The sequence below is a fragment of the Porites lutea genome, chromosome 8, assembly GCF_958299795.1.
Source record: "Porites lutea chromosome 8, jaPorLute2.1, whole genome shotgun sequence".
Classification (NCBI taxonomy): domain Eukaryota; kingdom Metazoa; phylum Cnidaria; class Anthozoa; order Scleractinia; family Poritidae; genus Porites; species Porites lutea.
The window spans coordinates 12,378,418-12,404,540 of record NC_133208.1 but is presented as its reverse complement, the minus strand read 5'-3'; the positions used below and the strand labels follow the sequence as shown (position 1 = coordinate 12,404,540).

The following is a 26,123-nucleotide window of genomic DNA, read 5'->3' as shown; positions in this document are numbered from 1 at the left end:
TCTTTAGTAGTGGAAACTCAGAAATGAAAAAAATCGCTAAAATCGCACCGGATCGGGAAAATAACCACACAGCAAGCAAGAACACACCATGTAAATAAGGTAAGACGTTTTTTATTGAGAATTTCTACGAGTATTTATCTTCCTAAATCTATAACGTGGATTCCCATACAAATCCTTTATAAATTCACGGCCGCCATGTAACCCAATACCGCTTTCGTTGAACAGTCACGTCCCGGCTCGCACACCGCTAATAATTAATCTAATCCTTTCACGTGACGTGAGCTTGGGCTGCCTGTGCTCTGAGACAGAAGTTTAACGATGAGTTCTGTAAATGGCCTTGGACTCCCCAAGCTGGTCTAAGCTCACGATTCTGCCGTGAGTCTCACGATTTTAAAACTTATCTCACGACAAGATTCCCAATCGTATAGTTTTTCAGGAAACTACATCATTCTGAAATGAAATCAGTTTCTTTGTGGAATAAAAACAGAAATGTTTGCAAGCTGTACAACGCCGTCAGCAAGAGACTTCGCTACGGTTTTATGAGACAATTAATATCGCAGTGTTGGCCATATGTTCTTCAAATGCGACGAAATGAGTTAAAGTACGGCTTTTACCCTCAAAACCCTGCTTATTTTCCTCGAATATACCTTGCAATTCTTCATAAATAAAGCTCTACCAGCTTCAAACAGCGTCTACCGGCAGAATTTGGTTTGCAAAAATGTTAAAGATAATTAATTTAACGTCTGTGTCTGTTTAACCTTAGTTGTCGTGGCGCAATAGATAACGTGTTGACTTCACTCGTTAATGGTCTGGGGTTGGACTCCCGTCGGAGGAGTCTTTTTATCATTCTTATTTTTTGGTCGTTTTGTTTTTGGTTTGTTTTCGTTTTATTTTGCTTTGTTTTTGTGTTTTTTTTAAAGATATTTTCATATTTTGATAGACTTAAATTATGCCGGTAGACTAATTACAAGTTCATTATCAGCTTTCATTTCTAAAATAATTAATCCACGAGTTGGCTATAGACACCCTTTGATTTCTTTTAGTGTATACACCTACAATAGTTTATTGTTTTGTCGCCTAGAGCCTGTACTGAAAATGTCGGCTAAAGTCTCAGATGGTACAGTTCATTTCCCCAGAGGATAGACCTTTTCATTCCGACCGGTTTCTTCTCTCAAATGAAACACTTCGGACTCAAAACCCAAACCCAAATTTTCCTCAAATTTCCGAAGCAAACTTAGTTCTAAATATCTCTATCCGTCACCTCGTGGGAGAAGAACAGATTTACCCAACTTTTGATGGCCACACTTTCCATTCTCCCTTGACCTCAGTAAAGACAAATTTCATACAAATCTGCCCCTCCCCCAGAATCGTCTGTTTGTATTCTCCCAGATTCTGGGAGACAGGTGACTTGCCTAAGTCAAGTTTACTTCGGGGACTAGGAGAAAGGATAGTCCGACGTCACCCCCTCTTCCCCAGTCCCTCTCTTTCTCAGTTATGTTTGTGCAGCATTAAAAGAAGGGAAAAAGCCTTATAAAAGAGACGGATATTAGAACAGGTAGATACATAGATGAAACAACAAATACGCTATTTCCGAGTTTCAAAATCTCTCACTTTCAAAATGAGGCTAAGTGCAAAAACTTTCTTGTGAAAATGAGTTTTCTTTGCACGAGAATATCAAAGCATTTTCATAACAATTTCTTCGCTCTTAGCCTCGCTTTGAAACAGTGTTTGCGCAACTTGGTAATCGCTTATGCGCCCTTTTCTAAGTAAAACTCTAGAATATTGCAAGCGATTATAAACATTGCTTTTTTGCTGTGCAGTTGACAACTCCTCCTGCTTTGTTTGGCCATAACTGTATCGCTGTTGAACGCTCAAATCTATTTAAGGGTATAAACGCTGAAAACGCTTGCTCAGCTAAAACCATGAGGAATTAAAAATAGCTTTTCTCCAAATGTACAACCATTTAAGTGACATACATTTGTATCGTCAGTAATATTTTATATGCTACTACATTATACTACTTATTTAGTAAAAGTAGTTCTAACGTTTTAGTAGAACCTTCACATAATGCCATTGGTTTTGCAGTATTTTAAACTTGGGCCTTTTCGTGAGTTCTCAATCGGAGCGCTCTCGGGAATGAAAGCGTTACGAGAAATTACTGTGACAACTCGACAACTTTCCCTAAAAGATTTACAGCTATGAGAATTTGCCAATTGCCGGCCTTATTCTTGGATGATCACGTTGTAATGACATGAGGGATCTCTTCAGTTCCCCAGTCATATTCAGATTGATTTGAATCGAGTAAGCACTTAAATGGATTCTCGCCATACACGTGATCTCTGCTTGACCTCTCAGAATCAAGGAGCACTCGTGCCCAGTATTCACGGTTCACCGACGGTTTATTTCCCCCGAATTCCGCTGGCAGCTTTTCTTGATCACAATGATCGTGAAGACTTGCCATGTTGTTTCCATGCACGTGAATCTGAAATTTGAAAAAGGCAAAAAGTAAAGAAAAGATAGCGCGTGAAGAATTTTCCACTTTTGGCAGAAGATTGACTGACAGAGTAAAGTCTTATCTCATAATAGATCTTACGCAATAGGACGGCAGTAGTCTGTTCCGGCTGGCTCCAAGATAGTGGGGAAAGTGGATCGAGAAAAGTTGCGCGAAAACTGCGAGGGGGCTGGGGAGAGACGGAGTGGTAGACCCTGTAAGCATTGTTTTCAGTAGCTCATTTTGGTATACCAGCTCCTGGTATACCCTATGATTGGTCAATTGTGTGAGTTTACTTTAACACTTATGTCAATCATTTGGCTTCGCGCGCGCAGAGTCTAACACACATGTCAAGCGAGTGAAACTCTACTACACCGCACCTTTTGACATTTTGACACGAGAAACGGTTTTTTCAGGACGCCCAGGCGCTAGTCGCTTTTTTCGCTCGTCCACTAGGACGGCAGAGGAAAGAAGACGGCAAACCTTATGGGACAAACTCAAGACCTTTTTGTAAAATACCAGAACACAGTAACATCAAGTAAAGATCACGACAAAACACGCACGTAATAGTCCTGTCACGTTCGTAACGCGTAAACGTTTCTCCGTCGTCGTTTTTCTTCCGTTCTGTTGCGTAAGTTTACTATAAGTGTGCGAAACGACAGTTCATGGCCAGCCGGCTATCCTGCAAAAACTGTGCCGGTGTATTGCAGGTGTAATGGCATTAATGCATCGGTTTTTCAACAACTTTGCGACTATCTAGAGGCAATTGTTCATTATCGTCCACTGTCCTCGGAACATCTTTTGGTCTAAAACATAGGTAGCGTTCACAGTTGGTACCCGGGCACAGTGGCCGAGTAACGGTAGTCGCTATGCACTAATGTGAACACACCGTTTTTAATGGACCCGAGCTAGAATTTTGGCACAGTGTCGATGCCCGGATACAATGTCGAGTCCTTGTACTCGGGCACAAAACAGGACACCGCGTCCCTGTGTACACACCGTTAGTTCTGGGGCAGCCCACTGCTTAGTACTCGCTGCTAAGCTCAAGTTTCAAAATGACGTCTGACAGGCCGAAATGGAGTAACTATGTACACAGTCACATATAGGATACTCAAGGTGTGAACACAAGGCTATTATGTTCCTTTGCCAAGGCACTGATTCCGGGGTACGAGTGTGGACAGCTCCTCAATTTAATAGAATATGGTTTCGAAAGTGCATCTCAAAATCACGCCAAATAGAGTGGTGAAATCAAGAACATAGGTTTATAATTCAAGTTCTTCACGGGTCACCCAAAACCTTCAGATCACGGATCACGAAGAATAATTTATTAAATTCACGTTTGACGGAAAATAAAAATCAGCTAGTCACGCATCACGGGAATACCCCTGTATGACCCTCAGAGAGTTTGAAACACACGTTGACAGCAAAATTCTTTTTTCCCGTTCCAGCAAAAAAAAAAACCATTCTCTTTATCCCTTAGCTTGGCATAGTCAAAGTCCCTTAGCTGTTCGATGCGGTTCAAAAATTATTTTTACAAGGCCTCACAGTGAAAACAATAGACAAAGAAATATCACAATGACTCCATCCAAAGAGGTTTTCAAGAGCTGCGTACTAACTGCAAAATTTCGATAAAAATTTGGGATGAAAAACTCGTCGCCCCTAACATTTTAAAGTATAAATATCGTGTTAATAAGTGACCTGATTTATCACGTGACGATTGATCAAAAAAAAAATCTTAAACAATTGACAAATAAGTGACGGGTTTAAGAAAAGAAATCAAGCAATAACAATTTTCTGATTCATATTAAATATTAATTTCTAACACTTTACCTTTGGAATGACTGTCCATTGCACTTCAATAAAAACATTATGAGGGAAAACATCATTTTAAATGCCCAAATCTAACCTTGAATTATTCAAAACTTTAAATTTGCACTACGCGTACATTCATTCCAAACGTAGAAAGTTGGGTATGTTTATCCTCTATCAGAAATGCCAATTTATTTAACCAAACAAAGTAAATTCGCCGCCAATTCGCCAATGTCCTTCATTTTCAATTTTTGTTCACGTGACAAGTGAAGATAAATAAACGTTAAGGCACAAGAAGACCCCAATATTTATTTAAAAATCTTTTTGTTCTAGGTATCCTAGTGAGAGTTATTGCCAGTCAGTCATATGCTTCGAACACACCTATTCGCAGGCTTAGCCCTTTGAGAAAAGATTACTTTAATGAAAAGGATTTGTTCCTAGCGCGTATCGCCATAGAGTTGTTACTCACCCGTTTCCAGATCTTTGTTTCAATAAATGGTTTCAGTAAAGTCAGAACAGCTCTCACATACCAGGGCTCGTTCACAAAATGGAAACCAAGAAACCTTGCTGGGTAGTGATCCTACAAAATTAAGGACAGAAAATTATTTACTTAATAGACATGTGGTTCAATGTCCTAGCGAAAAGCTAAGAGAACGACGTCAGCACCAGCAAATAACACCAGGGACAAAAATTCCCTTATTAATAGAACGCCAGCCCAGACCTGAACAAAATTCCTCTCGCTTCCCTTCCGAATCATCAAAATCTACAGATTTTGTCAAGTTAAACAGGATACCCAACCCTCCAAGCTTCAGGGCTCTCGGCTCATATCCCACCCAGACTCCCGATGCGAGACGTCCTTGAGAGATTGGCTTTTTGCTTATCTGTGGACGCTTCTTAGCATTGTATGTTTGGCTTTAAATTAGCCAGCAAATGACAAGAATTGATATGGAAAATCCCTCCATAGAAAAACTCAAACGAGCAAGCATTTTTAAAGTGCGATACAACCGCCGCGAACTCCTTTTACAAGATGAAATCCAAAAAAGAAAAATTGCCGCTGATCGAATGAATAAGGTTTAACTTGTGCTTTTATTTTTTCTGTTTTATTATTTTGGTATGAATAGGGCAATGGATAGTTACGTAAGAAACGGGTAACTATAGTGACTGCTGCAAGGTCAGGGCTCTTACTGCGAACCCGGAGGGGGGTGGAGGAGGCGGGATTGAAGGGAAGTTTGGTACCCCCAAACCATGACTTTTTTGAAAATCTCGCTACCCTGTTTAAGACAACACAGGTAGCCCAAGCTAGAAATATGAGCATTGGCGAACATCGACATTGTTGCGTAACATTCGAAATATAAGGATTTGTATGGGAAAAAAAACCTATCGTTTCAGTAACAGACAAAAATGAAAGGATTTCAATAAAAAACAGCTTACCTTACATAAAATGTGTGTTACTGTCTCTCCTGTGTGTGGGCCGATTTATGGCCGTTTTATGGGTTGTACTGTAAACAGCGGTTTTCTCTCTAAACCTTTAAACCTTTATACAGAAAGAAAACCGTTTACAGTACAACCCTGATAAAACGGCCATAAATCGGCCCATGGACCACACAGGAGACATGTAACACACATTTTATGTAAGGTAAGCTGTTTTTTATTGAAATCCTTTCATTTTCGTAGGTTACGGAAACGATGGGTTTTTTCCCTTATAAATCCTTATATTTCGAATGTTATGCAACAATGTCGATGTTCGCCGATGCTTAGATTTCGAGCTGGGGCTACCTGTGAAGACAAGAGAACATTTTTGTGGCCCAAATATAACACCCTGTTTAAAAACATCTTCTTTGTTTCTTTAATTTGGAGTCAATGGGCTTTTTTTAAACACAGATCACACTGCAAGTGTAGGCCGCGCCCTACTAAGTTTCAGACCCGGTTCGTTCCGTACATTGCAGAGTCATCGAGTCAGAACTACCTTCAGAGTCCCTAAGGCTGCAGTTGCTGGACAAATTAACGCTTAATTTAAACAATTTAAGAACATTTAGCAGCATTGAAGTATTTACAGAGGTTCGTCAACAATGAAATTGTAACTAAATTACAAAAATCGGGATAACATAATCCTTTCACAATTTTTGACATTTATATATATGCTATCCTTTCACAGAAACAATAGTAATTAAGATGCCCATCAAAGCAGAAATATTCGGTAAACGTGATTGATTATTCTTTTTCCGTTTCTTCTCGATCGTTCTACTACTAAACTTATACAAGGAGAAACATCATAAAGAAACCGATTATAGAGGATCTTATGCGGAGCTCCCTTACCTGAAGCATACAGCAAACTTGACGAATGAAAGAAACAGACAATTGGGATGTGTGAGTGGTCGTCCATCCCGAAAAATCGGCAATAATTATTATTCCATTTCTTTGAACGTCTTTGTCCTCTATCAAGCGTTCCATGCTTAGAATAAAAGCTTTCAAAATATCTACCGAGCCATAAGTTTCGGTGTCCCACCCGCCAGCAAATATAACCATCATTTTAGCTCCGTTCTGATTATTGTACGGTAAGACACAAGGAAAACCGTCCTCAATAACATGATGTAATCTCCAGGCGGTGAGGTTTTGAAAAACGGAGGCATTCTTGGCACGGAATTCCTTATAATTGCACAGAAGTTGATAAGATGCCGGCACTCTGAAATAGCGAGCTCGGAGAAAGAGGAGAAGGAATGCGTCGTCGTTGCGTTCTAGGTGTACAAAATTGTTATTTCTGTCTTCTTTAATCTTCGACCTGAGCGCTTTGATTTTCTCCTTGTGTTGACTTTGTGCCGGCTCCTCATCGTCATCTTGTTCCGGTAAGTTCTGTTCGTAAATTATGTCCTCTGTTGACGAGGTTAAGTCTTCAGAATCGCTGCCAGGGCTTTGATTCATGAGCCTTGCTGATCTGATGACAAAATAAAGTTGACTTCCTGAACTAAAACAGTGTTCAATGTTGTTAGCTGTAATCTCCCTTCCTGTAACTAACAAATTCGCTTAAATACTGCGCTTATTGAAATTAGTCATTCTATGCATGCTTATAAGTAAGTTCAAAAAGTTTTGTAATCATGACCACGCAAAGTTTAAGTTTGACACCAATCAGATCACATGCGCATCCGCTTTTTTTCAAAGTAGCGACGTTTTTACCATTGAACTCCGGCTGCTAAGATACGAAAACACTTTGCAAAAACTTCTGGGTCACGCAATTGTCGTTTGAGTCTATGGAGGAGTTGGTGTTTAATATGTACGAAATGTAAAGTAGTAATTTCATTTCTATTAACATAATGACTTCTCGCTTGACTACTCATCAGTTTCATAATAAACGCCCTTCGATGCATTTAGAAGGTGGCAGGAGAGCGCGCTTTCTTATACACACGGTACCCAGGGTTACAACCACGCAATCAATGCGCGCTTTCTGTCCGCTATGCGGGCTTTAGCGGACATGTCAGTTGTAGTCTGTAGAAGGTACTTATTCCAATGTTTTTTAAATTACTTTTTAGGATTAGTAATAAAGATGACGTTTTAAACAATGTAAGATCGGTCAGTTAAAAAGTAGCCTCCGAGCAGAGGTTTCTTTGCACACATTTACGAAGTCGTTCGCGTCGCTGTCCGTTGCGTAGTTAGTTTTTACCGCGGCCCTCAAGAGAAACGGGGCGTAAACATTAACCAACTACGCTTCTCATCATGACATACGACGCTAACGACTTCATAAACGCTAAAAGGTACGGAAGAGAAACCTATGCTCCTAGGTAGTTAAAAGAAGATCAGGGGCCGCACCCAACGAGAATATAGTTCAAAACCACTTAAATATAGCATTGTTGAACGTATTTTAGTATTTTAATGGTAGATATAGGCATATTTTTATCCCCTAAAAATTTTTCATCTGTTCGGATTTCCTAGCTGAAAATTAAGGCTAGTAATCCGAAAATTATAGGGATCAAAACTTACCTTCAGTTTTCAAAAATTTCAGCCAAATAAAAGGCTCCCGAAAGTTCTAGCTGACCTTTTTAGGGTAGAAATCCGGCAATTATACCATTTTTTGGATGTTCGAAAATCCTGGGAGAGGCAGGCAAGTAAGAAATTTTGCAACAAATGTTCCGAAAATTCTAGATATCTCAAATCGTCTTCCGAACAGATATTTTCCAAAGATTGACGTTGGGTGCCCCTGAGAAGATGTATGTAAAAATAGCAATGTAAAACTGGATCACTTTCAATTTTAAGTAATGGTCCGCGTAAGAACTAGGCAGGCAGAACGCAAAATCGATTAAAAGGTGTTAACTTTTAATTTTTAATTTCAATTAAATGGTGGGTTCTGATTGGCTGAAATCCAAAGATCGACGAAAAAACAAGGAAAAACGTGACAAAAACAACTTTTTTTAGCTTTATTTTCCCCATTCTCCTGTTTTTTACCTCACGGCCAAGTTTAAGCATTGTTCTGTGCGCCAATCAAACGTTAGAGCGGAAAACGTGCAACACGCGCGTGAACTTGTTGTGAGCCAATCTTGGATGCGATATTTGAGATGTGAGGAAATTTGTCTTTTACCCAAAGAAATGTCGTCAATTTCATCGCTGAAATCTACATATTTCCCTTTATCGATTGTTTATTGCTTTTATTCAATGTATTTTATCATCGGAGTGATCGTGAAATTCCTACTGAAGCAGCGTTTGCATCTGTCCTCAACATGTCGTCGAGTGGCCATGTGGACAAGTAGGACCGAAGCAGTTGTTTATGTTGGCAGGAGGAGATCGCTTTGATTCAGTGATGATTCAGAGTAATTGTGGAGAATAGCTGGGCACAAAGAGTAAAAGCGATAGATTTGTTCTTTATACAGAAATAAATTAAATGTCTTAAAGCGATGTGAAGCCGCCTGATTTGAGCTTGAGGTAAGCTGAACCCAATAAATTTTCGCATCACCGCATGATGTGACTGTGTAGTTATTTTGTCCTTTTCGAAACTTAAGAATTTTGTGTATCTGTACTCTTCTATAATTCCATTTGTTTTCAATCTAGGCTGTTCGTCGAGCTAAGTGCAACTTAAGACGAACGAATTGAAATTTGTAATGGTAATTTCGCAACAGTTGTAAGACGGCAGGCGCTTAGTTATCATATATAATACAAATGTAGCTCTCACTAGTTTTGAGTGTTACCTGATACGAAAGATCATGCAAGTTTGACTGTAACTGTTCCCTTTACTTTTTCTAAGAATGAAAGCAGGTTTTGCGGAGATATCTAGTCTAAAAATATATCTGCCATGTAACACTGCGAAGAGAGCTTCTTCTGAAACATCCATGAATTTTTTTTCTGTATGGACGATCGTCTTTTTATTCAAATGCAGGCCATTAGGATAACCCTCCGACATGATTTTATGAAGTTGTTGTTCTCTATGGTGGCAAAATAAGAACGCGCGGCTTTGGCGCGTTCGCCATGTTAGCCTGTGCCAGGCTCTCAGATAGTATAGTGGGAACGTATTAAAACGAGCAAAGCGAAAATAAGACGCGCACGACTTGGGAAAGGGGGCGCCCTGTCTCTCCCCAGCCCCCGCGCGTTTTTCGCATTTCTTATTACTGAACGACTTTCCACCACCATCTCGGAGCCTGGAACAGGCTATCGCCATGTGAGCTTGGATTACTGCTGTTTCCGATCACAGTTTTGACATTTCCTTTGTGAGAGCCGAAGTAGCTGTCCCTTCAGAAGGTCACCGATTGATGTATTCCTGTGCCATTTTCATGTAATTTTATATCAGTTTAACTTTGCTCGGGTTTGGCGCATAGAAATGCTCTAAATTTTAGATATGTTATAGTTTTCGACATATCAGAGCAGTAGACAAAATAAAAAGTTGTTTGAATGACTCTTTTGCTATCTTAATTCATTTCTAAAATTCAAATTTCGCGCTTTTCGCCCTATTGACCAATTAGAGCATTCAAATTTAATTTGATTAGAGAAACTAGCACCTAAAAAATAACTGCCGCTATTGCACTGGCCTATTGTTCTTTTTCCTAGTTCTTACACGGACCATTACTTAAATAATTGCGTCTCAAAATGATAAACTGCTGTCATCTAGGGTGTTGACAGTTCTAATTGCTGCGGAGCGACCGAAGGGAGCGAGCAGCAACATAATCAGGATTTAAAGGAAATATATAAGGGACGACGAATTCTCGAATTCATCACTTTTTACCACAATGCATTGCATTTAACCACACTTTTTACCACAATGCATTGCATTTAACCAGAGTGCATTGCGCCACAAACAACTCAAATAAAAACACGGGGAAGTTCGGTGGGTGAGAGAGTGCATCGTTCGCTGCTCAGACTTAGGGGATTGGATTTCAATTCAAGAGCCTTTGACTCGTCCAGGTGTTAAACCTGACGAGAAGATGAGCATTTGCTCTTCGACTCCGCAACACGGGGGGATATACAAATTCCAGCTTGCTAGAAGGTGATGTGAAAGTGAGAAAATGTCATGCAGTGCTATTCTTAAGAAACTGTTTGAGCCGAAAGTGGATGTGATTTTGACCATTCGCTTCAAAATAACAGCGGAAATCGAGATAACAAAACATATGTTTTGTGTCCTACTTTGCAGACGAGGAAGTGTATCGGCGTTTTGAAAAGCATAATTATGTTTTTTCTTTCATTCATTGCCATGGAATATGCGTTTACATTGTTTTTTCACTGTTAATAGCTCGGTTAATGCGGCTGGCGATCATCTTGCCGGCGGAAGTTTCATGGAAAAAGGAATAAAATAAAAGACTTTTCCTGAAGATTACGTAATCAGCCTCTGTGGTGCAGTGGTTAGGTGTAGTCGCGTCGAGCCGAAGGTGCAGGGTTCGAGTCCCACCGAATTCCTTATTCCTTCTTTCTTTTTTTTTTCCGTTTTTTGTGTTGTTGTTTTCTATAAATATATAGCTAAATAACTGTTACTTAATAAAGTACAACAAACAGCAAGAAAAGTATTGTGTTTCCAGAGAAAATATCGTGCACCATATATTAAATATATGGATAAACAATCTGAATTTCTATTATTTCCTACAATTTACTGTGGGAAAACCAGAGTTGTAACTAGTCTAACTACTTGATCATTTTCTAAACAACGTTCCCACGAGTTCTTTCTATAGACTGATAGTAATTATTCTAGTACTTTCCAACACGAAATAGGACATTCAGTGTCATTTTCGATTCTTTTAAGTCTCACTGCCTAACTAATGCCAGTATCCACAGAATGTGCCGCAGCATTACTATCTCTTAGATACGCTAGTATTAATCCTAAAATAGCAAAATCTTCAGGCAAATTGTTTAAAAATTGAAAATTATTGAAGAATTATAAATGTGAACAAAAAAAACACTTGTTAGGACGTGGACCTCATTAGATTGTTCACCGTTCCCCTGTTTTCCCGTAAGATCGTCGAGATCGAGCGCTTTGCGTTTCGGGGCTGCCATCTTGGATGAGTGTCAAAATTACTTAGGGGGCGGGGGGCGGTTTAGGAGGAAGCGTCCCCGCCCCCTAAATAGTTTTGACACTCATCCAAGATGGCAGCCCATAACAGCCATAACGCAAAGTGATCGATCTCGACGATCTTACGGGAAAATATGGGGACTGTGAACAGTCTAGGACCACATAGAATGTATGTAGGAACGATTAATTTGCTTCTGGTTAGAAGTGCCTATGCTAAGGAACTGGCTGTTTTTTATTCTTTATTGTATATCCTGTTTACATTACTGTGCATGAGCTCCTGTTTACACTATTTAGTTGGGAGATCTCTTAACCGGTATGCATTATTGAGCTGGTATGACCGCAATAGAATCAGAAATTAGTACTTAGGCTTCGTCCTAGTTATTCTCCCCTACACGAAGAAGTTCCTTTTTCGTGATATCTTCTGGCGTGCTAACGTTAAACTATGCCGACAACTGTCCCATTTTCTACCGTACATAAGCGAGATACATCCAGTGATACGATTCGCGAAAATAATGCAGCAGTTTTTTGTCCAGCGCACACTCACTGGTCGTACAATCCGTCTTCTGACTAGTTATGGATGCATATGAGGTTTACATTCAACTATTTGACACAAAAATTGCTGCCGAATATTCACCAGTACACCAAAAGAATTTTATTTTAATGTTGAAATGTGAGTTAACGCTTATTATAGTTGATCTGTTTTGGGTGAACAATTCATGTATTATTCATTGAATTTCTAACCGTAAAAAAAAATTTCGTTTTAAAACTTTTTCGGGCGTAGTGTTGACGGGCATGAAGTAAATTTCGTAAAATTTAACCTGTGATAAGGTCTTCGCTTCTTCCCCCAACTTTCGCGCTCCATGGAAATATACCTGATCGCAGTTCAAGTACTAAAGCGATAAACAAAGTCTAACTAGTCTTCTATAGAAAAATGGCAAGATGCATTGTTCGCTAATAGCAAGAGAAAATGAGCTCATTCTCTCTTGCCAATAGCTAGAGTTGACAGCTTTAAAAGGAGCCAGTTCAAAGTAGTAGGGAAAGGAAACCTGAAGCCTTGTATTTTTGCATGAGTGGGTACATATCTGCATAAGCTTGAGCAGTGTGTGAGCAGTGAGTGCAGACTTACCTGGATTTCATTTCCTCTTTTTGCCTGAGAAGATCAACTTCCGTCTGTTTTCGTATGTGAGAAAAATTCCAAAGAAGTGCGAGTGAGTTTTTGATATGCAATAACAATCATGATCAATTCCCCGCATTTCTCTTTTCTGCATATTTAATTTACACTCCACGTGACACACGTATAAAACAACTTAGCTAAAAGAGTAAGCTTTAAGTGATTAACGGTTATTCTGTACCTTACTGGTTACACATAAATAAAGCCCAGCACGTGCGATGCGATTAGCAGAATTTAACCGGATTTTATCTTGTGATGAGGTGATAGCATTATCGCCTCTTATAGTGATATATTCATGCGATCGTCAACTGGAGTCATTAGTGGCAGTGTCATAAGACTTACTCGTCTTATTCGGCTGCTTGGAAATCGAGCTGAAGGGTTTATCTATATTTATGTTATAGCAATCCGCTTGTAATGACCAACTCGTGCTAATAGTTGCTGTTTTTAATGGTTATATATAGAAACAGGAGCCCTGATATGGGCTTGAGTCCTGACGGACAAAATTACAGCTTCTTTTCCACCAAAATATGCCTTCTAAGCGTTAAATCAAACGTCAAGAACAAAGAATGTGGAGTTTGGAATTTTGTTAGGCTGTAGAGGTACATTTTTCCTTTTGTTAAAGAAAGCCTGGAAGTATTCAGGCTCAACGGGATCAAAACAATTGACCTCTGCGATACCCGTGCACAACCCGGATAGTACTTCTACACTCTTTCTTTTTTATGGGAATATTATTTTTGAGGCCCAGGCTGAATATTCCTATTTTTCTGCCGATATTAGGCTGAAAATATCCTTGTAATATTCTTCTTCTTTTCTCTACTTGTCTTCTAGTTTTGTTTTTGAAAAAAGAAAGAATTTATCATGAAATATTTGCGGTTTAGTTCATGTCTTTTACACTGTACATATTTTGTACTGCACAAATACATTACATGGACCCCTCATCATTGAGAATTTGGCTATCGCTAGTGAAGAGTGTTTTGTTTGTTGGCTAGTTTTGCCGTTTAGAGAAAGGAATAATTTTATACAGTTAAGTCAAAACATATCATTTTATTGTATTTACAGATTTTCAACGCACGAAATTATATTCGTTTCACAATTTCAGCCTTAGGTTTATTTTTAAAATGTTTTTAAAATTTCGCAAATTTCAGCCTCTACATTCTTATAAAATATATTCTATAAAAAAGAAAGAGTGTAATTCATAATTGGAGGAGGGAAGTCCCTTTAAAATTTTCAAAAGTCTTGACTTTTCAGTATGTACTGTAGTATGAACTACGGCTTGTTAGTTTTGCCAAAATGCAAATGCCAACTGAATTTCAATTTACACCATTTTTGGTTGAAAACTCATCAGGCTGGTACGATATAAAATACAACTACATAATAATTTCAATAAAAAGGTATCTAACAAGTCTCTTCAGTAAAAATACTACTCATAATTACACTAAACTACACCTAGCTGTATTTCATGAATGTCGTGTATCCAACTAAGGGCCTGTTTACATGGAGTGGGGGACTCCGGTCTAGTGGGGTTGGTTTCTTTTGTTTTCACGCTCTGGGGGACACAAAACAAAAGAAACCTACCCCACTAGACCGGGGTCCCCCACTCCATGTAAACAGGCTCTAAAATAAAGGTTTAACAATTGTTTGAAACGATTTACATAGAGGTTAAGTTTTCAGAGAGTTGCACCTCTATAGCTAAAGCTCCTTTTTAGGTAGTTGGTTCTTAGTATAATTTATTTGTGGAGTCTTTTAAAACATAGCCTGACGTACTACGCTCAGTAAGCATAGAGGATGAGTTGTCAGGAGCCAGATCATTAAGAGCTTTGCACATCATTAAAGCTACTTGTATTTGACACTGGGCATTCAGGTCTTTCCAGCCAAGTTGTTGCAATAAGCACCCAGCATCAGCATCATAGGAGAAGAAAGTCAAAATGCGAGCAGCACAATTCTGCAGATTTTGTAATTTTTCTGAGAGCGTTCTGCCGCAATTCGCCCAGACAATTCTACAGTAATCGAAATGGGGTTCTACCAAGGCACTGTAGATGTACAGCGGTACTTTCACGTGGTACTATTTATTTAAAGGGACAGTGTCCCGATTATGCGCACGCGCGAGCGTCATCTGTTTTTTCTTCAAAAGACAATAGAACTGTCAAATTGACTCGACAAGATTTCCTTCCGGACCGCACCGCCGACAGAGATTTGTTGTTTATATTCTCAAGTAATATTTTAGACTTTCGAAGAAGTCTTTCGTCTTATATAAAAATTTGGCTCGCGGTTCGAAGACTCATCGCGATTTTATCGCTAGCTGGGCCGCCTCGCAACCCGAAAATCTCGTTCCGCTCGCTTTAAAAACATATTTTCTAATTTGAAACTCGTGTCAGAGGTCAATCGCTCCAAGTCCAGTAGTATCTGCCTGATTTGCTCGCGTTCTAGCCTCAAACGTTTGAAAGACATAAATAAAAATGCAATCTCAACGCTATGAATCATCACAAAGGTTAGTCAAAAATGATATTATGATTTCATGTCACTAGTTTTTCAAAACATGTAGCGCCTGTTTGTTTGATTTTGTCCGCCGTAGGGAGATTCATTTAAAAGTTTACTAACGCGTCGTTGCAAAACATTCTGCTTCACGAAGCTTCCCTCCACAAGATCTCCTCAGTCACATCAATGTCTCAACGGTTTCTTCCTTACAGTCTTTATTGTTGCTGTTTCATTTCTGCGTATTCCTTTCACAATTATCTGAGCTTGTATGGAAGCTAGCAGAAGAAATAAGCCTTCAATCGGTTTCAAAGTGCTTCCAATCTTTTGGTCCTCCGGCCAACGGTAATAAAAGTAACGCCAAAAAATCCAGATTTTGCCCAAATCGAAACTTAACAGGAACAATATATCATTGATCTATAATCCTGAGAAGTTTTAGTGTCGTATTGAACCCTGCCAAGCGCGATGCAAACGGATTTTTCAAGATTCTCTTACTCTCCTCGCATCTTTTGATTTCGCGACATCCTGTCCAAAAATCAAAGTTTGGTGCATGCGCAGTAACGGGATACTGTTCCTTTAAGATGAAGTTTTAACTTTTGAGTCTGTGGATGAAATCCTACGGTGTAACCATTCACATAAAACCTTGTCAACAGTACTTTTGGTTTGTGGATAAAATTCTATGATGTGACCTTTCAAGATTCAAATCAACTGACCTGTTTGGCAGAATTTTCTTATGGTACTATTTATTTAGTTTCTAGTTCTAACTTTTGAGTCTGTGAACGAAATCCTGCGGTGTGACCATTCAAATGAAACCTCTTCAGCAGTACTTTCACATGGTACTATTTATTTAGTATGTAGCTCTAACTTTTGAGTCTGTGGATACATTCAAATGAAACCTCTTTAGCAGTACTTTCACTTGGTACAATTTGTTTTTAACCGTTTTCAAATAAGATAAGGACATTTTGTCCAATTCTTACTTTGGCTACTGGGAGTAAAAGGGTTAAATACGCTTATTAGAACGTGTTCTCTTGGGAATGTAAAAACGCGCTGGCTGTAGAATTGAAAGGAGAGAGTTTATAAATTAAACGATTGCCGTTCCTACAAATATCTAACTGTTGTAACCTTTCCTCAGTAGGATGCAGTGTAGGAGAGAAATAGACGAGCGGGGCGGAGTTTCTCAAGTTAAACTACACATTTGGGAAAAATCACCAAAAAATAGTGAAGTTCGGTAGAGGCCATTCTGTACAACAGTCAGAGTAACTTCATAACTGTATAGTAGTTTCCACAAGGTAGCTGCATCTTAAAAGAATACCTTGCAAAAAACCTTGTGATACTTCCTTAGCCTGTCAAGCAAGCGTTTCCGCACTGGTTCGTTCAGAAAGTTACAAAAGAAGAGGGGACGGGTCACGTACAGTATAGGATTAAGGAAGTTATCCACCCTGGGTGTCTGTAATATACACGTTTCAATATAAATACTAGACTCTCTGAAAGTCCTTCGTTTCTCATGTCCTGCTCCAGCAGCTCGGAACTGCACACGCACCCAACGATACATACGAGAGGGACACAGATGGTTCGCGCCAAAATGACGTCACTTGATGCGATTTTTTGCAGGGGACACAAGTCGAGCTCTCGTTCTCTCTCTCGCCTTTGCCGCAGGAAACATTAGAAATCTACCCGTGGCGCTTCGCGCTCGTGAAAAAATTTGAGCTCGACTTGTAGGCAAGTCTATATAAATACCAGTGATTAATTTGCTCCGACGATCACACAGCGGGAGACCGATTTTTTTCACCGCACTATGATCAAAGACAGAATTGTTGTTTCCAATTAATCATACTTAAACATACACTATGTACCAGTGTTTTTTTTTCTCGCGTGCAGCGAATGTGTCTTAAGTGTATATAATTTAAAAAATTACAGCATAAAGAGAAAACACCCTCAAGTAGCGCTACTACTAAACAAAAGGCCTACTAATGCGGTAGGTTGCAGCTGTTGGAGCGGGGAGGCTATAAATTCTTTTTCGAGGGGATGGTTATATTTCAAGTTTTCTTTTAAAGTCATAGAAGAAGTTGAGACCGCCTTAGTGACATGAATGTTAATTCTTTCCTACAAAAACAGAGTCATAATATAATACCCTGGCGGAAAAATCATTTGTTGTTTTTCTACTTAGTGTTTGAGATCTCCAGTTTTACTGATCCATGTCTACACACTCCTTTTTCGAGCTAAGAATAAAAAAAGCAGTTGACGCAGTACGTTTTCACAAATGCAGGCTACCAGATTCTCCACAACAAGCCGGTCCGCTCAAAGCCAAATGACGTAAGACGCCATTTGTAAGTATACAAAATGAAGCACTTTAACAGATTGGCAGAATTCATTGGAAACAATTTTATCGGGAGTCTTGAAAACATGTATCCCGGAAATTACAGCTCAAGATTGATTGGAATCGGGTCAGGCAAAAGCGAGTTTGTTACGTTTCCTAAGCACGAAAATTCCACTACAGAAGGAAAAGAAAGAAAAAACGAGAAGAGGGAGGGGAAAGGAAAGGGTAAGTTCGAGACTTGTCGAAATTCGAATCCGGGACTTCAGCGTTTTTAGGGAAAGTTCATTTAATATGACAAGGGGGGGGGGATGAAGATATTGAGGGGGGGCTCCGAAAATTTTTAGACACCCGAAGGGGAGGCTCTGAAAAAATTGTTGCGCTAGGAGGGGGGGCTCCGAAAATTTGTATACTTCAAAACCAACACATGACATCATCATACAGATCGGATGGTTTTCAACTCAACAATTTAATGACCTGTGCAACTCAGCTATATCACGTGGTTTAAAGATATAACAAATGTAGTCTCAGTAATTATTACACTCTTGTTCATCCCAAAAATGCTTTAGAAAATTGTATCACAACTGTATCTCAAGTTTGTCATAGTATAAACCATTGAAGACAATAACGGTAAATATATTTAATAGTCTAGCGATCTTTTTTCAGGGGAGCAAAGGAATTGAAGGAGAAGGGGGGGGGGGGGGGGGGCTCTGAAATTTTTTCGACTACCAAGGAGGGGGCTCCTAAAAAATTAACCGCTAGCGAGGGGGGCTGCTAAAATTTCAAGCTTCGAGTTTCAATATCTTCATCCCCCCCCCTTGTCATATTAAATGAACTTTCCCTTATCAAATCCGAACCCGAGACAATTTCTAGATAATGGTACAAATAAAGCTATATATATAAAAAAAACGACGCTAATGGAAGCTAGCGAAAGCCCACCAATATACTGCTTTCAGTTCGATAACCGGCTGTAACCATAAACTCTGAAAACTTCTGCTCCTGAAGACCCGACGGAAAGAAAAAACGACAAATCCGTGACTCGAAGACCTGTCAGCAAACAACAACAACAATAACGACAACTGAAAACTGGCCATGGGACTGGCAAGGCGCAAAAATCTATCAAAAGGGAGTTCCGAGATTTCGGATAGGGCCACAATTTTCCTATATCCATGCACATTTTTCGGGGTACCATTCTTCACCCCAAAAAGAGGACTCCAGAAAAAAGCAATATATATATTAGCGTTCTTAGTTGTTTCTAGTGAGCAGTTATGGCTAAGTAAGGATAACACTTCACAGTAAATTATTTTACTCGTGCTTTATTTTCTGCTGACCTGATTTGCATTAAAGTGAAATCAGAGTCAGTGCAAGGAAAACTTTTCTTGCTCACACTTTGTTTAAACATGCAATAGCATGCTCATCCAGTTGAACTTCTCCAGTAGTAAGGTCAGTCCTCACCAGGCGATGCTCCACATAGTGGCTTTCCGTTGGCAACATGACAGCCTTCTTTGCTCTGTTCAGAAAAAATATATATATATTGTGTTATAACCCAAGTCCATTTTAAACCTAAAAAATGCCACCCTCGTGAAGTACACAAAGCCCAGGATGAATGCTCTTGACCGATCGCAAAATGACTGGTGCGGCTATGGCCCGGCCGGCCAGTTCTGACTTTTGAAAAGCGCCCCAAGTCACTATTTTTTAACTTTGTATCACAGTGATGAAAATATTCTACCAACAGTATGTAGGGTGACCTTATAAACAGCCTGCCTCGATAAAAGCTTATTGCTTATTGTAATTCATTTGTTTGTTTGCGATTACTCAGTTAAAGGTTCAGCTGAAAGTTCCTCAGAACTTACTGAGAATGGCAATAACCAGTTCAAATGAGAGAAGTTCGAAGAAATGATTTATTTCAAACCAAGGCACAAGCTTGTTCAATTATCATACATTTAGATATATAAATGTATATGTCGGTCTGATTTTGCTGAAAGTTGCCCGTCAAGTTTTCGCTTGAACATGGGCAAACTTTAGTAAACTTTACTTAGCCATAGTAAAAAGCCCGAATATGGCCACAGTCATAGGTTATTACCACTGGTTAAAGGTACATAACAGTAAAAACACGCGACTAAGAACCTGGTTTTTAAGGTGGCTCAGTGGGCTTCTTCAGGGACAATACCTCCCAAGTTTGATTATAAACTACGTCCCCGTAAACAAAGATTTCAGTGGAAAAATTGCCACCACAGCTGTATTAGATAATTTGTTTTGATCAGGGTTACAAAATGACGTCAGGGTTACCATAGCAACGAAATGACGCCATTACCCATTTTATTTCCAGCCGTATTTCTCAGCACTGGGAACTGCTCTTCCAAAATCGTTAACGGAAGCTTTTCCTACAATAGCCGCTTCGATGTTTGTGAAGTTTAAGTGAAATCTATAAGAGCATTATCGAGATATTTTGCGATGAGGTTTTTATTGTTAGAAACACGGTAAAAACTGGACAATCTTTATGTTCGGCCGTTATTTTAAGAAAACGAAGCGCTTTTAAACCGAAATTTTACCTCATAGTAGTTGCAATCTTTTTAATGATCATGGAGAAGGGTGGGGAGCGCCAGAAACGCGCGCTCGTCTTGGAAAGGCCCAGAAACAAGCAGTAGAGATGACGGAATGGTAGGACAATAATTCCTGAAATTGGAGGTAAATCAAGAAACCGTCTGGAACGTCAACTACTGAGTTTTACCATGGCAAAGTTTGTTTTACATTCCTTTTAACTTAGTTGAGGCCTTTTACTAAAGCCCAAGTGTGACAACAAAAGATATCGTCAGAGCAAGTTTGGATCGTGATCGCGCTTTAGTTTCAAGTGACGTTTTCTCCGCCGCCAACGTCGTGCTATCTTAACTGTTCTAAAATATTATTACTTCGAGAAAGAAACTTAAACGACATACTTGTATAACGTATGGAACTGGCAACGGTGATTTTTCCCATCTTTCAGCGAGAGGAACATGGTAACGTCTCCCTTCAATATCCCCTCGCTCACAGTCATTTTTTGGACGGACGGCTCCCAATTAGTTGTCCTCTTTTGCATCACTGGTCCATCAGCAGGAAAGTTCATCCCAGTGAAAGTGGACTTGTGGATAAAGCAGTTGCGTTTATTACTGTCAAGGCTATCGAAGTAAAAAGTATTTATGAGACAATAGCAAAATTTATTTTTGTATTATTTTTATTATTATTATTATTATTATTATTATCAATATTGTTATATTTCTTATAATTAATTAGTTAATTCTAAATTTTAAGCGTCTTTGATCGTAAAATTAGTAAATTTATACCTTATATCCACACTGGCTATGCAAAATCCGCCATCTTCAAATTCAAGGCTTCTTTCCCACGAGTATCCTTCAGGAAATCATGGCTTGAAATAGTCAACGATGGACGCAGGATAATCAGTAAAGGCTCTGTTACCATAGCAAAACACAGCCGACAATATGTCAAAGGAGAATGGAAGGGGTCCACCCTTGGTTACTCGCAGTGTCAAGATCTGTTTTCCCCTACAAAAAAAACACAACAAGAATGAAATACAAATCGATTAAACTAAATGAGAAAAGTAGAGAAGAGCCTTTTGAGAACTAAGCTAAACACTGCCTATTTATCAGTCTAATTTAACTAAATAACAATACATGTAGGGGCTTAGGACAGCCTGCTATATAATTTAAATATAAAGTTTCATTTCGATTCTGCCATGTTAATCTCGCCCTTTTTCAAGATTAATGGCAAGTCCTATCACGACACAATATACTTTTTATACCGCTTACCTAGCCTAAAGAATCATTAATACTGTTGAACAGGTTCATTTATTTAATTAGTTTTTATTTGTTCCTTCTTCAGAAAAGTAATAATTAATCATTATTGAAAAAAGTAATTTTTGAAATATAATGTCAGGTCACTTTAGTGGCAGAGTTGTTGAGATGATAGTTTGCGTAAATATGATAATATAAACGACGTTTGATCCTGGCCAGCAAAAAATTGACGATCGTCGTAGCCTATCATTTGCGAATAACACCGTGTTTTGATAAATCAATGTCAAATTTGCCATTCAAAGAAAAGTTGTTATTGGTTTTGAGTAATGTAGAATAACTTACATTTTTTTCTGGTTTTTACTTACGATGATTAGTAAAACGACTTTCACAATTCATAGAGCTTTCTGTTGCACCTAATGCCATAGTGTCTCTTTTGGTATGATTGAGTTTTCGGAATCTCTCGCCTTATACTCAGCACAGCTAATTTAAAATAATTTTAGAATTTGACTTTTCATCACAAAAATATCCCGAAATTGACGACTACTCTTATTTCTCTTAAACCTATAACAGTGAAGATCTTCAGTTGCCTTTTACTATGAAGGGAGGTGTGTTGATCGACTTACTCGTACGGCTTCCCCCTGCCTTCACCCTCGATTGTAAAGGAATGCCCATTGACAGATCCTTCCATGTGGTATGTCATCGTCATGTCATCTTTGATAACCTACATTCACAAAATGCACAATAGTGAATCCACATAAGAGCAGGTGTGGCTTACAAAGTGAAGCTTGAAGTTGTAATTATAAAAGGTTAGGAAGCTTAACATCGTTCTCGTTTGAAAAAAACAAAACAAAACAAAACAAATTAAGTTGGGCAAAAGTGAAGCTATTCTGAGGGTGAGTATCTACATGTCTCAAAAGATCGATTGACCTCCTATTCAATATTTAGATCAAGTTTACAAAGAAGACTTTTTTTTTATAAGTTTATACGCGAGAATCAAAAGCCATTACCCATAGCAAGACTAAACTGCAAAATACCAAATTACTTACATTAGTTGCATTAGATTTAAATCATATTAATAAACTTGCAATTGACTTTAAGTAAAGTAATACATTCGGTAAAACCTTTAAGCTTTCGGAACGGAATTCTGCTATTAATAGTGATTTTAAAACTAAAAAGATACCTTTTTTTCTCAGTCTAATTGAGATTTTTAACCTCTTTTTTGCTGTTTTGCGTGATAACTAATCTTGAGTGTTTCACTCCAAAAGAAAGAAACGAATCATTCTCTCTACTAATTTATGCCTCATTAATCCCAGAAAGAGGCGAGTAAAAAGGCCTGATCTTTCATCCAATATCTAATTAGTTCTGATTGTTTGCCTTACGGAAAAGTTTTTACAACTACCGTTAGGGTGTGTCATGGTAGTATGCTATCAAACTGCAGCCGTTACATCAGTCCTTATTGCCAGAAATAGGGCCTCATATTCTTGGCGTAGAGTTGAAAATTCACTTACTTGCTTTGAAAGAGCCATGTGGAGAAGAAACTGCTTCTTTGTCAAAACGAACTCAAAATTTCAGTTAAGCTGTTGTTGTTTACTCCGTCACCGACTAAGCTGAACTGACTACATTGCTAGGGTGGATCGATTTTAACGCTAGATCGGATCAAAAGACACACCTTGATCGACGCATTAAAACAGGTTAGGCTGGATCTTGACAGGTTGGTCTGGACAAACGGGACAAATAAATCTTTGTTCTTTACTGACAGCTTCACGTGATGTGCAGTGTGCATGTACTTTTCCACAGCCTTACCTAACCAAACTTGGCTAATTTGTGAATTTCAACTCTTACATAATATTGAGCTCTAAAGTTAATTTAAAACAACCAATTGAAAACCTTGAAATTAATCTTGATACGATTTCATTAGTGACTTTGTTATAACGATACCTTACAGCTTCAGCACAAGCCGTTAAAAAACCCCAACAAAGGGCTTACAAGTAAAAAAAAACTAAAGAGTGAATGTTGAACATCTATCAGAAACTAGGGTGCAATTATCAATAAGCACTTTTATCAATTCTGGAAGGCAGAAAAAAGTATGCTATCAATTGCAGCTACAAGGTTTTGCAGAGGAAGTAAAAGTTAATGCTGGTCTAGAAATTAATTATTCCCGGGATCAGGAAATAGAGTGTGTTTAAAAAGCTCAAAAAGTCATGCCGGTCACCGCCTCATTGACACAATTGGAGTAATTAAAATGTCCAGAATATGTCACCTACCAAGTGAAACAGTGAAACGGGGTAGACGATTTGGGAAAAGAAAAATAGGGTCCTGAACTTTTCTCGTCAATGAAACAAGGAGAAGACTTTAAATATGGTTGTTCTTGAGTTGTGAATTCTTGTTTCAATTAAACAAGATTTGTGACGAGTAGGCTGTATTTGGGAGGTAATGGAAGTGTCGGCATAAGTTTAAAAAGACTACAGATCATGACCCGGTATGGTGGTTAGATTAAACGTAAACTTGTTTTCAGCTTGTCATCCATTGCATGAAATGCTTATCAGTAGTCAAGGAGCAGCGAGAACTGCTTGTACAACAGGCTTAATCACTACCGCACTTGACTGACTACATAGATATAGACTATAAAAACATTGCCCGGCTATTCTAGATCTCAACTCAGACAACTCAGCGACTGAGCTGTGAAGACACTTTTTTATTAGCGTAGGTAAAATTGGTAATATTGCTGATTATACATTATCCATATTAAAAACGTGATATGTCATGATTGTCTTCTTAAGTTAAGCGTCCTTTGAATAAGGTGATTTGTTAAAGGTACAGAAATCTATTTTAGAATCATTAAGAGAAATCTTTCACCGCTAGTAAGTAAGTAACATTACTTTCCAGAACTGACCTTTATTAAGCGGTCATTTATACTCAGAAGCGGTCGCGCCGTGATCACCTTTTCTGTGTTAGTTTTTATTGTCTCCACCTGGATTTAAAGGTCACTTTGTCAAGATGAACCACACAAGCCCAGTAGAAACACTGTGCACAGCATTTGGCGCTCTTTTGCTTCCTTTTTTGGCACAAGATGAGGTAAACACTTTGTGGACCCCTTTGCCGGGTCAACTCGTCGAGCTATGGATATTTCGCTTGTGTTGTCACCGTCTTGATTTTCTTGATAAACTTCTAAGTTTGTCAAACCTGTATGAAAGGGTCAACATGTATTAAGCGGTCATTCATGATCAGTCATTCCCCAATTAATACATGTTTGACTGTAGTTATTCTAATAAGTTACGTTTGTAACGGAATCAGCGTGAGCTCTAAGTTAATGTAATGACCGATTAAAATAACAATTTTAAAAGCGATCGTTTTGCATTTTCTTCAAACCATATTTGTTTTATTCCTTAGCATTGATATCTTTGTCATAATACAGTATATTTCAGATAATTATTTCTTCGGATAGTGTCAAGTCTACATTATGGGAGTATTATTTCTAAAGCATTGAGTACAGCAACTATAAACAAATTGCGAATTTTTGTCATTCCATTGAGTCTGGAAAGGTAAAAGCGTTGCCTATGTATGTGCTTTTTTAATTTTAAATAAATTAAAAAATATCCGTAAACTTGTGTTATAAGGAATTGTGAGCTCTTAGTAAAGTAACGATCGATTAAAATGACAAACAATGAAAAAGATATCAATGCTAAGAAATAAAACAATGACAAACAATCTTTATCTTATGTTCTTGGCACCCACAACTTCGTTTAGTACAATATAATCTCCCATAGAAGTTCATACAGCTATGAACGCTAGTCTGCATCTGCATAACTGGTGTCATTTTATCGCGTTTTTCGGGCGAGCGAAGGTAAGCGCGAAGCGACCGAGGAGCGCCAGACCACCAGACACGCGACTGGAGAAGGCGCGAATGTCTTGCCTTCACTCCTCTGGAAAACGCAAAAAATAACGGGCTCTGCGGGCTATATGAGTGGGAGCGGTCGTCTTTCTTTCCTCGGAGCTACGCGCAGCGAGTGAAAAAGTGAAATCATGCATCAAAAGAAAACGAGTTAACGCACAGTAAAATAATATTTATTTAGACAGTCAAGTATATATTACGTTGGCACGCAGCGGGGTCATTGTGCAGATTGTGTTTTACAGCGAGAGCGTGTAGTTGGTAGTACCGAGATTTGATGGCTAAACTCTTGATTGATCAGAAACTCGTTATTTGTCCCAGTCGCTGTTAAAAACCACTCCTCAGAAACCGCAGGGGTTGCTGGAAATAACATAGCAAAAAGCTGTTTTGTTCTTTGGAAAAGCTGAGAGTTAAATAGTTTTAACTGGCAGTATAAGATTTGTTTTGATTAGGGACGATTGTGGGCTAAGAATACCAAAACTAAGTTGAATTTTGATTCGAACAGTCGAGAAGAATATCAAAATTGTCAACATGACAATCGACTTTTATCCAAACTATGACACATTGCTCTAACTTTAAGCTACTTTACAAGAATGCTTTTAAGCTGATTGATTTGGAGATGCATTTATATGCTATGATTAACACTGGAAAAAGTGACCGTACCTGAGAAATAGAGATGGACCCGAAAATATGGCCATGTTTCAGTACGGAGGAA

The 26,123-nt window shown here is 38.7% G+C and overlaps 1 protein-coding gene and 1 pseudogene across 1 annotated transcript; both read right to left on the bottom strand.

Annotated features, from left to right (window-relative positions):
* Window positions 1–95: 95 nt before the first annotated feature.
* On the bottom strand, window positions 96–7,548 carry LOC140946465 (clavesin-2-like). The gene is made up of 3 exons (XM_073395590.1): window positions 6,617–7,548; window positions 4,770–4,880; window positions 96–2,482 (listed from the first exon to the last, which is right to left on the bottom strand). The coding sequence occupies exons 1-3, from the start codon at window positions 7,217–7,219 to the stop codon at window positions 2,237–2,239; spliced, it is 960 nt and encodes a 319-aa protein (XP_073251691.1). The 5' UTR covers window positions 7,220–7,548; the 3' UTR covers window positions 96–2,236.
* Window positions 7,549–19,048: 11,500 nt separating this feature from the next.
* LOC140946443 (GFP-like fluorescent chromoprotein amFP486) lies at window positions 19,049–22,246 on the bottom strand (annotated as a pseudogene).
* Between the last annotated feature and the right edge of the window lie 3,877 nt (window positions 22,247–26,123).